Source organism: Lissotriton helveticus, chromosome 10, assembly GCF_964261635.1.
Source record: "Lissotriton helveticus chromosome 10, aLisHel1.1, whole genome shotgun sequence".
Classification (NCBI taxonomy): Eukaryota; Metazoa; Chordata; class Amphibia; order Caudata; family Salamandridae; genus Lissotriton; species Lissotriton helveticus.
In genome coordinates, this window is record NC_136071.1 from 1,099,309,984 (window position 1) to 1,099,323,831 (window position 13,848).

Here is a 13,848-nt window from a genome sequence, read left to right on the forward strand (position 1 = left end):
TCCTGGACCAGATGGTTTCCCACCGGATCTTTTTAAATCAGATCCAGACTTTTGGGCACCCATTCTGGTGGCAGTATTTAATGCTGCCACTATAGTGGGTTGTCCAACGTCTTGGGGATTGTCAACTATTGTCCCTGTCTTCAAGAAAGGAGACCGGGGCAGTGCTTTTTGTTATCGCCCAATATCACTTATAGATTCTATGGTCAAGATCATGGGGAGAATATTATTGCAGCGTCTAACAAACTGGACTGCTGATAATAACATTATATCAAATTCCCAATACGGCTTCTGTGAAGGCCGTTCAACTATAACACAGTGCCTTAACCTGTTTCTCATGTTGTACAGAAGGGAGCCATTCACCTCGCCTTCATGGATCTGTCATTGGCCTTCGACTGTATCAACAGGGGAAGGCTGTGGCAGACCATGAGGGAGAAAGGTGTTGACAGGGGGATTGTGGACTTCTTGATGAATCTGCACAGTGATACAAGAGCTAATGTTAGGTTTTCATCCAATGGTGAAACCACGGGAAATTTTAGTATTAAAAAGGGAGTGCGCTAGGGCTGTATCCTGGCCCCATTTCTTTTTAATTTTTACATTAATGATTTAGATGCCGTACTACAGGAGGTAAAATCAGATTGTCCAAGAGTTGGCAGGAGGGGTATTCCTGTACTTTTATACACAGACGATGCGGTTTTAATCTCAAGAACAGAAAAAGGTCTCCAGGCACTTTTGAATGCTTTTAATGATTTTATGACTAATAGGGATCTTATGGTCGACAACTCGAAGTCTTATATAATGCATGTTGGCCGCCCATCGAAAAAGAAATTTATTTTTAAACTAGATGATGTCCTGATCCCCATCACTCACACATTCTCATATCTTGGTGTTTTATTTGATACAAAGCTCAGTTGGGCCCCACATGTGGCAAGAAAGAAGGGGGAAATGACAAGAGTAAATGCCTCTATTTTCAATTTTGCTACTAAATTGGGAAAAAAGCCAAACACTGCCATGATGAAACTATACAACGCTAAATCGATAGCTACTGCGGTCTATGGCAGTGAGATATGGGGCTATGTCAGCGGTGATCATTTACAGGTTACTGAAAATAATTTCTTAAAGCGTCTGCTCTGTGTCCCAGCCAGTACATCGAATCTGGCAGTGCATGAAGAGCTGGGAAGTCAGTATTTATCTGACATAGTTGGTTTAAGACCACTGACATGTTGGGTATATTTATGGTTAAACCATGACATTCCGTTAACCCATCTGATAGTGAAAGATCTTGTATCATATGATAACGCAATGTGCGTACCCTGGCTTAAATATTTGAAGTCTCAGTTCCTGAAGTTAGGACGCCTGAACCTGTTTGAAAATCCGAGTGAGATAGTAAAGGGTGATGTGGCAGCAATTAAGAGGGCTTTTTATATGGATAGAAGGGCCCAAAGAGAAGAAGTTGAGCTTTTGAAACCTAATGTTAGAAAATACGTCATGTTAAGAACTTGTGATAGTATGGAAATATACCTAACATGCTCCTTTACTTCTCATGAAAATTTTTTGCTGACAAGGTTCAGGTTTAATATCTTTCATCTTCTTTTAATTAGACCAAAGTTGGACATTTTTAAGAAAATTGCAGCTCCCTGTGGCTGCGACGGGAAGTCTCCACAGGATATGCTGCATTTTATATTTTTATGTAGATTTTATGAATACCCCCGAAAACGCTATCTTGTTACCCTTTTAAAGAAACTAAATGTTAATCAAATAAGACCTGCACTCATGTATTTACAGCTTCTGCACAGTGATAGTGTTCTCCAGGTGATAGAATTTTTAAAATTGACTGTGAAAATAAGAAAGTGCTTAGATGAGTGATTATATATCTCTGAAAGATGATGCACTAATGCACTTTATTGTATTTTGGTACTACCTGCACTTTTATTGTGATTTTGACTTTGCCTACTTACTCATCAAAGAAATTTGTATTAACCGTTTTTTGGAAATATGTACTATTTGTTCTGATGTAACGGTAATTTTTACTATGAAATGTTTATTGAATTTGTGCTTTTATGGATTGAAATATATCCGAAATAAAGTCGAATTGAATTGAATTGAATAGTCGTGAACAATTATTGGAGGACCACACTGTCAGAGCAATTTGGTTCATAATAATGCTTGTGTAGTGAGCATCATAAATCAACAAATTGTTCACTGCACCCAAGAAAAAGGCTTCTTTAATCTGACAAGTAGTGGAGCTGTAGCCTGATGTATAACTTGCTCTGGTTCAGAACAAGCGCTAGTTTTGAGCACAACAAATTGTAATTGTAATTATAGTTGGACGCATAAAGTGCTTACTACCCCAGACGAGGCATTGAAGCGGTTTTCGGCGAGCAGCACACTACTCCGAAACCCAAGGTTGGTGGTTAGTAGTGGTTATTGTGATTACTCATGTGCTCTCAGGAAAAATTGCATGCATTTACTCCGCTATTTTGCGATATATTGATTCGAGGTATGTGAAGTCAGTATTGGGGGCTCAGTGGTTTCAGGTGAATGGATGGTGAGGTAGGCTGGGGGACTTCGTGTAATGTTAGGTTACAGGGATAGGGATTTAGAGAGGATAGGTTATGATCTATGAAATGAGGTATCAGCCAATTGCAGAATTTTCAATAAGGATTGAGGCAGACAGGCATGAGGCTGAGAGGAGGCTATTCTCAGAAATAGAAGTTACACAGAGAATGGAAGGTAAGAAGAGGGTCACACTGAAGAAAAGAGAGAAATCAAGCAGGCGTGAGTCAAGGTCAGTTTTCCATGCAGGATTTCGGAGTTGAGTGGAAGAAGGCTTTCTGAGTTAGCAAGCAATAAAATAATGTAAGCACAGCCACAGTCCATCTTTCTCTACCTCTTTCTTTCCCACTTTTGTTTTTTTCTCTCTCTCTTGCTCTCAGGATTGAGCACGAAAAAGTTCCTTCCCCAAAAATGAGACAGGTGAGCCCCATCTGCAATTGCCGTACCGGACTAACCTCTGCTCCCTCCTCATCGTCTGCTTAAAGAGCCCAGATCATTCTCTCTGCCACAAAGAACCAACCCGGCTCACTGAGAACCAGGCATCGAGCTAAAGACACGCCGCCCCTCCCCAAGAGCCTTCTACGGCTCAGGGCATATGAACCTCACAAGAGTCACTGAACTCGGTTCATCAACCAGTCGCCTCAGGGTGAGGTTATCATATGGCTCTGCGTCATCAATGACGTCATGTTCCAGTCCTGAGCATTCAGATAACAACCAAATGCATTCTGGGAGTTGTGGCGTTGGTAAACCACAAACACGTCAAAAGGACTAGAACAACATTGTGGGTTAAAGAAATAGACGGGACTGAAGTATGACAACTTGGATAACATGTAGTCATTAAGTAATTAATAGTCGGGCTTCCAAAATTAACAGGCCATCCCCAGACTGAAAAAATTAAGGGGGTCGCCTCTTCATTTACAAGACTCCTCACTCTGGAACTCCAGTCCACATCCCACTAGTCCTAAACCGTACTGCATCAAGGTGACTAGAGCATCAGCGACCCACCTGTTCCGTTCAGTCCACTGGTCCAGAGTCACTTTTTTCCTCTTTGGGTACCTGCTGTTACCCCAACCGTACTGGATAGGCCTCACCCATGTGTACTGGGAGCTCAAGATGTATGAGTCTGGGTACATCTCTTCATATATTAGGACGGCTTTGCTAGATTTTGGTTGGATGTGTTTATCAGAAAATGATTTTTTAAATACAGTTTTCTGACAGGTTTTGAGATCTCATCAAATGTATACATTAATGAGTAATTTTGCACAATCACAGCTATTGGAGATTTTCTGGCTATAAACTGTTTTCTGTAGAGTTGCTGTAAATAAACTTTGCATTTGGAAGCACATTTTGTTGTTGTTTCTGAAAAATAAAGTCTCTTAACAGGCTCTCTCCTCTTAAGAGCAAGCTTTTCCTCAGTTGACCCTGTTTATCAAAGGGAATTGTGACTGCCAACATTCAAGTTAAAGACAGGAGTTGCCTTTCCTCGTGTAAATCCTTAATGCCCTGCAGAAGTTGTGTTGAGCTCAAATCTGCAGATGATCTGTTCAACTTTAAATTTCAGATCTAATTTAACAGTTTTGTTTCCAGTACAGTAAGTCTACTGCACATAAAAGTAAGAGTATGCCTTTGGAATGGGGGCAAAAAGGAGAGATTGTGTTAATTTTCATCTTTCATGAAGGTTAAAATAATACTCATTGATTAGTACAAATTTTCCAAAGATATTTTGCACTTTATTGAATTAAAATAGATAAAATAGATATCTGTATAAAAATTAACATAATTGTCATAATACATCATATACAAAAAAATACAGCTTAAATGTGTGCTTTAGCTCAAAGGAGACCCTGTTTTGACCAGTCACATTGTTGTGCTGTCCTGACCTCTTGTGACCTAGCTCACTCTCTCTGCATTTGATGCCATCTCTCTGTCCAGTCGTTTTCCCTGTCTCGCGCCATGATCTGCTAGGTCAACAGCCTCTGCTTCCCTTTCTGTCCCAAGCTGCTGTGAGCAGCCACACCCACCTTTCCTGTCCTCACATGCTATTTCTGGTCTCCTGCCCTCCTGCCTTGATCGGCCCTGTCAGCAGATTCCGTCTTCCCCTTCTGTTCTGATCCACTGTGACCCACGTCCGTGTCCCCTTCCTTGACTTGGCTTTGACACTGGTCCTCTTTTCGCCATCTGTTCCTGATCTTCTGCAAACAGCCTCAATTAACGCTCCTGCCCTGATCTGCTGTAAGAAGATCTCTTCCCTTCTTGTCTTCTTCTCTGTAACCAGCCTCTCTCTTTTCCTTTTTGGATATCATTACTCTAGGGTGCACAGATTTCAGAGTACAGTTCCTTACTTTTACTTCCTGGCACTTATGCCTTGACTTTCCTAAGTCTTCCGCTCTATAGCTCCAACCTGATTTGGTGACCTCGGTTTACTTCCAGTTCAGAGTTGTAGTGCAAGGGCTCCCTATGGGAGGACATTGTGGTTCCAACCATATTGAAGCATTACCACCTCATGTTCCAATCTACTTTATGGAGTCTTCCCAACACTAGCTTTCCTAATCTACTCTGTTAGAGACTTATCACCTAAACCACTACCGTACACCGCTTTGTGATTGGTCTCCCATTCTCCAACCACGATCAACTCTAGATGGAGGAGATGTTTCCTTGTTCCCGCTTCTGTCTTGATCTCACTCTCTCTCGCCCTCTCACTTTCTCCCTCTCTGCCTCTTCTCTGTGATCAATGTCCTTCCTTTTCCACAGTAATGAAAAAAGGCTTTCTCCCTTTGTTCCTAATGATGGTCCCGGATGGTCCCAATTATAACCATCTTCAACCCCAGCTCAAAGTGAACAATCGCCCTGTAACTCACTTAGCCAAAATCAAGGATACATGCTTTGATCAGGTGTGACTAGGGTTGAGTAGGACAGGGGAGGTGGACCAGATTGGCTTGTAATTGTTTTTACTGCTGATACTACTTGGACCATTTCCAACAAATGCACAATAATTTGCTTGATCTGTATGCACAATAGTAGTAGTCCAAAAAAGATTTAAATAATCCAAATCAATGTTGGCCACACTTTGAAGGATGTAAAGTTAAGGCAACCCATTGAAATTGCATTCCAAACCGCCCAAAAGTGCACTGACCCACTGAGCCATCTCGCCAGCTCTTATGTCAAAGGACGCCGTATCACTTGACATTCCTTTAGAGTTTTGATATCAGTTGACATTGCAGAAAGCCCAATATGGAAGTTTGCCTGTCAGAGTGTGAGAAGTCAAATTAGATGCATTTGTGAGATTATTGTTTCTTTGGTGGGTTGTTTTTTTTGGGGAGTTGCCTTCTATTTTTCCTCATGCTAAACTATACTCTTATGGAGTTAATTCAAATCTAATGTTTTTACTTTTGTTATGAGGATGTACGACAGGTTCAAGCCAAACAACATATCGCTACAACAGGAAGAAAAAGCTACTTAAGACGAACGTAGCCTGGTGAGTTCACACTTGATTCTACGCATTTTACAGAGCTTAGATGTAGATCTCGACAGGGCCAACACAGATGTTCATCCTTCTTTGGTCGGTAAAATAAATATCAATCATTTGGGTAATAGCAACACTTGTTATTCACAGTGCTACCAAACCTCAAGTCAAGGCAGCAATAGATGCATCAAATAAACAAGTTATTCTTCATGCTGCCACAGGTCTCCATGGTGCTAGGTCCACCTCACACTAATTCAACAAACAATCCTTGCAGGAGGGACTCTGCATTTACACAGATCAGTCTGGGTGGCTGGGCAGCTACCAATGGAAGATGAGAGCATAGATAGTTTCATGCAATGGGAGGTAATCCACGCTTTTAAGCACAGACGCTTGAAGGCAAACGTTTTGAAACAGGATGGCGAAGACAGGTCCAAGATGGCGGCTTTCATGGATTTCATTGCACTCGATGCAGCCTTTTGGATTAAAGTTCTGGTTCTCAAGTCCACAAATGTCCTTGGCTCATTGATGGGATGAAGGCCCGCTGGCATAGCCAGGGGGCAGGATCCCTCTGTATGATGCTATTTGAAAGACTATCCCCCTGGAGCACGCATAGTTCACCCAAATGGTTGCTTTTGGTGACCCCAAATTTATGTAGTATGTTTAATCAGGTTCCAGATAATCCTCTGTTACTTTCCTATTTCTGTCTTGTCGCGAAGGCACTTAGAACTCTTGATGTACTTAGAGGGACTGAGGTTATGGTAGAGGGCCTTCCAGTTGAGGGTTCTAAGGACATACCAAATTACCACAACTCTCTGGGCTCCTGGGCATCAAAGTAGGGTGGAGGCTTCTGAAACATGCAGGTCAGGGCCATTCGGTGGTACGTCAGCTCCTTGCAGCAGCCACATCCTGCAATTCCAGCAGCCGTGGGACCAGGCTCCAACAGGTGACCTTTGGTGGATGAGAAGGTGACCAATGAATTCCACAGGGTATTGGGGTTAGTAGATGTCTTCCACTCATCAGAGGACTCGTGTGCAGCCTGGAGTCTGGTGTTACTTCTGACGTCACATCTCTGCAGAGTAAAGAAGAGAAAAGTGCCATTGAAAAAACAGGACAGAGTGTCATGAGACAGAGCAGTGCTGTGCTGCAAGAGGGTGTGCACTGTTCTTTGTCACTTTAAGCAAGAAAACAGAAGCTTTGGGGCAACATCTTGTGCATTTGCACTTTACCTAACAGCGCACACCAGGGATGCGAGAAGGTGTGCTCTAGTGGTTAGCGATGGTTTAGTGACCTGAGATGTCTAGAGGGTCTGCCACCGCTGAAGGGCAGGTAGAGGTGAGCATGGCACTAAAATCTCTACCAAGGCCTGCATGTGAGTGACTCTATCGCAGTCCATCAACTCCTTCTGCTTACACCTAACAGCAGGACAAGCCTGGGAATGATCATCCTTCTGCCACCAGGACACAGCCTGGGGCCCTTTTATAGATAGGGCGAACCTATCCTGTTTGCGCCACGGCAAGCAGGGGCAAAGAGGAAAAGCTGTGCCCTATCATGTAGAATACACTGACCTCAGGGCAGCCTCAAAGTCGCACTGCCGCAGGGCTGCGCATTCAAGAGAAATACCAAGCAGCTGGTTTTTTGTTGCAGTTTAATATAGCGCGAACTTAACCGAAGGGTATTGGAGCACTTTACAAGAGCACCAGTTACATTACACAAGGACACATTCATTTTAAGTTGGCATAGGGAGATTAAGTGGTTTACCCAGCATCACAGGAAATTGAGCCGATGCTGAGACTTAAACCAGGTTCCCCAGCTCCAAACTTGGCAGCTTTGGTCGTTATGCCACATCCTCTCCCATTTCAAAGCTGCTCTGTGTTTCTCTGTGCAGGCGGCAACCCGCCTGCACTTTAAAGAGGGGTTTGAGATCCCCTTGCAAGTGGGTGCAGTGATTGACTGCAACGGCCTGCAAGGGCATGTCTGGGGGATCCATAGACCCCTTTATCCCTTCAAGAAGGCTGCTATCAGGGGGCGCACTGATAGTGTGCACTGTCGGTGCACCTCCTGACAGCGTCTTTGCCTCTGCACCGCGTCTATAATATGGCATGGGCGCAGAGGCAAAGGGATTCCCTGATTTGCATGAAGCCACGCCCCCATGTAAATGAGGGAATGCCTTCTTGAGAAAGCGCGGGGCTACATGTGCACCAGCGCTTTCAGTATTACAGTTTGGCCCGCCGGAGCGTCTGCAGCCCCTTCTGTAATACCAACGTGCCCTGAGGCATGTTCTGTAATACGGCACAGAGTGCTCAGCTATGGAGTTTAGAGAACATTTAGCATGGCCTGGGGGTGTCTATGAGTTCCACAAAAGACTCAATAGTTGGTTTTTACTGCTATAATGTGTCTCAATGAGTCCTTGCACTAGATGGATGAAATGTGAACCACAAAAATCAGACAGATGTTTGAGGCTGCTGCACGGAAGACTGCAAGGACTGGGTCTGGGGTTCATGAGGTGAGAGGCAAATAGATTTCTCTTGCAAAATATATGGTGCTCTGAGAGAGGAAGTAATACCTAAGTCACACTATATTACTCCATACCAAGGATGCAAGCTGGGGGATGGCCCAAAGATCCCTTACAGGGGCCGTATTATGGAACTGCCCCACGGGTGCAGCGGGTGTTTGCACCCACTTTGTGTGCCCCCAGGGCACTTTGTTATTACAGCAGGGCCCGCTTGTGCAACCATTTCTGTAATACCGAGTGCGCTGGCACACATAAAGCGCCAGTGCCATTATCACAGGACTTTCCCTCATTTGCATGGAGGCGTGGCCCCATGCAAATGAGGGAATCGCTTTGCCAGTGGCAAAGAAGCTGTCAGGAGGTGCACTGACAGTTCACCACCTAAAAGGTGGCACACTGTCAGTGCGCTCCCTGATGGCAGTACTCTGGAGGGGGCAGAGGGGGTCCCATGGACCCTCCCCAGACTTCCCCTTGCAGGTGGGTGCAGTCACTCACTGCACCCACTTGCAAGGGGATCTCTAATCCCCCTAAAAAGTGCAGGCGGGTTGCCGCCTTCACTGTGAAACACGAAGCGCCTTCAAAGCAGCCGCTCTGTTTTTCACATGAATGCGCTGGCGAGTTCGCAGCTGCCCTGGGGGCAGCACTTTCATCCTGATACGGCCCAATTTCTTTGTTTTCCCCCGGCCCACCTTTTAAAAACGCGCCATATGTATGATATGACCCGGTGTAATGTATCAAATGCTGGATACAAAGGCTTAAAATATATGGAACATGCCCTTAAACCTTTGGCACATAGCAGCTCAGCCAAGAAGAATTTGGATATTAGGATGAATTCAAAGTAAATGCACACTGGGAGTGACACTATTAAATAACTGAGGGGCCCTGTGCGTTTTCAGTTCAACAAATCCACAAAGACATTAGAATAGTCATTTTGCAGGACTTATGCGGCCGTCATAAATATGATGTAGACTCAGGTTAAATATAAGACAGGGTGTGAGTACAAGGACTTATTTCAAACACACAAAACGAAGGGAAGATGTAACTTTGGGGTTTGAAAAAGCCAGCGGTGCATTAACGTGTTTGTCTTCTTTCCAGGCTTCTCATAAGGAGTCTCCCATTCATGTCAAGGGGGCAGCAGGTTATAGATTGGGTTATATTAAACATGGCATTATGCATACAATAAAAATCTGTTATCCAGCGCCAAGATGCCCCGTTGGGGTGAACATGCCGCTTTACAAGTACACATGTTATGTTATGTTATGCAGTTTGAGTGATCCAGTGATAGACAAGGAGCAATGCTTGTATTTGCATACTGCTTTATTAATAATATAACTCTCTGGGGCCACTAATAGAACCTCCAGTTATCAAGAACTGGCTGAGGCATTGATTGGACGGACAGCGAACAAACTCTCACTAGCAACCACTCAGAAGCCTAGTGAGAGAGGCAGGCCTCTCTCCTGGTTACCCAACAGCTGCAGCATTGCCCTGAGAAATACTACAAGGTACTAGGCCACACAAGAAAGATTTTTTAATAGATGTAGCTGTAGAGTCTGTAATACAGGGAGAGGCTATCACATGACTGTAATACAATATTACAAAAGAGTCTGCACCCTTTACACATGAGGAATCCTTACCTTCTAGTACTTTGTCCAGATCTGCAATGAACTCTTCGAGTTCACGCGTGTCTCCAAGTTTTGCTAAAAACAAACCAGAAAGGCAGCAGTGAGACATCTTACAGTGTGGAGAGATGGCAACATGCTGAACCAACAACGACTTGGAATAATCAGCCTCTCTAAAAAGGGGCAAAGGCAGCTGATGACGAGGGTTAGCAGGCAATTGCAAAGTCACTTATTGAAAATAAAGAAACTAGAATAAAGAATTGCAGTGCCATGACCACAAATACAAAATACAGAAGTTCATAATGAAAAAATAATAATGAAGAAAACATTAAGGACATTGAGACAATGTCTCTTTTCACTTTTTTAAGACAGACTTACAGCAAGAAAAAGAGTAACCATTAGTATTATGCGTAGGAGAAGATTTAAGATTAGGGATATGGTTGGCCAGAGTTAGAGTAAAAGTAAGAGATAGGGTTAGGGTAAGTGTTAATATTAGGTATTAGATAAGGTTATGGTATAAGATTCAATTTAGGGTTAGGTTTGGGTGTGTTGCAACGCAAGGGGGCAATGGTAAAGTCTGGGTTGGGATCAGCATGTACATTAGTGTTAGGTTAAGGATAAAGGCAATGGGAAGGCATGGGTGAGGGTTAGGATATGAATAAGGGTTAGGTTAGGTTAGGTTAGTTTTAGATGGAAAAAGTTGGAGTTAATGTAAAGGTTCATTCCATAATTTCAGCATCATGGCTTTCACAATTGTGGGAACCTTGTAATGGTTAACCTATTAAAAAATATGTAAATATTGGTTATGGTTTATTGATTATGGAGCAAATATTTTGGTGTTTTATATTATGCTTATGCGGTTCTGCATTTCACATAGATCCTTACCAATCTTTGCTTTTAGAAGACTTTTTTTTATTTATATGTGCTTTTGTTGAAGGTAGTTGAAATCGGTGGATGTCTTTTGTATGGTATGTTTCTAAGTTATTTTGTTGAATTGGTTTACAGTTCTGTGAAATGCATATTTGGTTCTTGGTGAGGGTAAATTTGGTTGACTTAGTGGGTAACTTGATTCATAGTTTTGCGAAAATAAAAAAGAATTGGATAGTAGCCAAGAGCGGAATTACGTTGCTCAATCATGCGAAACAGCAGGCATTATACACAAGTGGAAACCTATTTAAAATGTATAATCTAATGTTTTTTCAGTCAAATGAATCTCCATTGAATGCAGAGCATATATGCACAAATACCATAGCTCAAATAGATGGCAGTAAGGGATAAGTTCATTAATTTTATTGTTTACTATTAATTCATGTAAGCTGCAATGTTGATATAGTAGCAGAATACTGCAGTCAGACTATTATTTGACATAGGTATTGTGGCCTAAACATGATCTACAAAATATCAGTCCATTGAAGTTAATATTAGAAAATCTACACTCAGTGGGGTGATATTTTTGTAAACGTTATTTAGAAAGCGATATATAGGTCAAATGATATTTCTATCTCCAGTATTGTGAGATACAATCACCATGTCCCTGGTGTTAGAGGAAGTGCCCACCAAGGAGGTCTGGTGAGCTAAAGTAGCAACCAACACAAAGAATGTCTGTTGGTGGGAGGAGTTGCATAAAATGGCTACCATTATGCATTCCAGGCACAGTAAGGAGGGCTGCAAGAAGCAGTAGACATATTCTGTGTGTGTGAGACACAAAAAGCTCATGTTCATATGCTTTCTAGTGCCCAAGTCCTGGTATGGTCAGGCACATAGACTAACTCTAAAAAGTTCCATGTTTTGAAACAGCAAACGATGAAATTACTCCTCCGTTGGCCCCCAAGCTCTTTTTGCAATTTAGATACAAGACCCTACCAACTAACTCTTTCTGTTCGAGATGGTACATGTATCCTCCTGTAGTTGATCTTTGTCCTGCGTGTAAATCCCCAACAGAATCATTGTTCATTTACTTTTCTTTTTTCTGTCCCCATTATGTATTACTGAGGAAAAAATGGACAATACCACTATGTAGAGCTGTTGTTCCGGGCCACTATCTTGAAATCCTGAGGCTGCTGTCTACGGATACCCGTAGATTGATAGTCTTCGGTATCTCCCGTTTTCTGTATGCTATGTGGGCCAGGTGGAGGAAGTTATTACTCTGATTTTTGTCTTTTTATCCTTGAATTTATACTTATTGTATAATAAGTTGCTGCAATGTCTACTGATAACCCTTTCTTAATGATTTTCTTATATGGTGTTATTGTTTTTTAAATGGAACCTGTGCTGTGATGTACTTTTTTGAATCTCTGAGATTGTAATAAAGTTTATATGATGAAAAAAAAACTAACTCTAAAATGACCCCGGTGCCTGACCTTAACATGGCTACTCATTGGACACAGGCTTCTCTCTTTGTGATGGGATTCAATAAACATTTAATCAAACCATTCACATTGTTCTCTTCATAACAAAACAGGGTCCTGCAAAGAATCCTTATAGCTAAAGCTCTCTCTTGTTTTAGAACGATGAATAAATGAATGTTTATAAATATATAACATGAATGCACTTATAATGTCAGTATAAGCATCTGTGTTGTAAATATTATAAAGTGCAGATGTCAAATAAGGGACTAAAACTGTAAAAACCGGATTACAACATTTACTCATAATCGCGTTGCCTGTTAGCTAACTCCTTTCAATTCAGAATATACGTAACATTGCTCTTAGCTTAAATTAATAAACATATATTGACATAGTATCGAGCGATGAAACGACATTTCTACTGGAATTCTAAAACTGTTACAAGTGTGTTCTACATTATTTGCAAACATTATACACAACCCCCTACACAATTACTCATCGTTGTGTTCCTTCCACAGGTTTGTGATATATTATTTGATGTCTAATTTTTTTTTACAATTCTCTGCACCTTATTCATGCATCTATTAACAAACTGTTATTATGAAAAGGTGTCCGGTTATTTGTTCAGTAAGTCCTTTCTGTGCAATATTTAAAATAAGTTCTACATTTGTATTCCAGGTTTCAGAGAGCTGTAGGCCCTTGACTTACTCTTGTTTCATTTGTCATATCACCTCGGGTGTTGCAGAGGAAACGGAAACAACCTCAAGCGGGAAGGTTGCTTCCAAAATAAAATCTTCTAACCACCTTCCCATCCCTATTCGGTAATGTCATGAACTTTGGAAAATCCCTCATACTTTTCTTGGTACATACGTCATTGGATCAAATAAATAAACATCACGTTCACTTCGGGGTCAAAAAGGAAATAACATCCTGAGATTTAAGAAACATATCGTTGCTCTGGATCACAAGGATGGAGTTTGCCAGAAAAAAACATTTGTGACTCGCAGGGAACACAAGAAGTCTTTTACACAGTGCCTACTCTCCCCACCAAGGGGGTAAGGTAGGTGTGAATGTGACAGAGACAAACCGATGTATGGTAACTGAAGCTAAAGAGAGGTGCAGACTGAGTGACTCAACCTGAGAGAGAGTTTCTGAGGCTGAGAGTGACTCAGTGTGACTGGCAGAGTGACTGAGTTCAAGCACATGCTATCCCAGCATTTGCAGGGCATAAGCCCACTGTGGGCCCAACCTATCAGCCATTCTGACATACGCAGGGAAGGAGATGCATTGTGGATCTTTTCTGCCTCAGACTGTGGGGACAGTGGTCTCAGCCAAGTACCATTAGGAGAGCATCACATG

At 42.3% G+C, this 13,848-nt stretch overlaps 1 protein-coding gene across 1 annotated transcript in view; it reads right to left on the minus strand.

Moving 5' to 3' along the window:
* Positions 1-4,261: 4,261 nt before the first annotated feature.
* Positions 4,262-13,848, minus strand: part of LOC144784799 (regulator of cell cycle RGCC-like) — a 43,958-nt gene continuing 34,371 nt past the window's right edge. The window contains exons 4-5 of the mRNA XM_078663842.1: positions 10,160-10,222; positions 4,262-7,085 (exon numbers count right to left, since the gene is read on the minus strand). Of these exons, the coding sequence (XP_078519968.1) occupies positions 7,078-7,085; positions 10,160-10,222 (71 nt within the window). The 3' untranslated portion in view covers positions 4,262-7,077. The remainder of the gene's footprint in view (positions 7,086-10,159; positions 10,223-13,848) is intronic.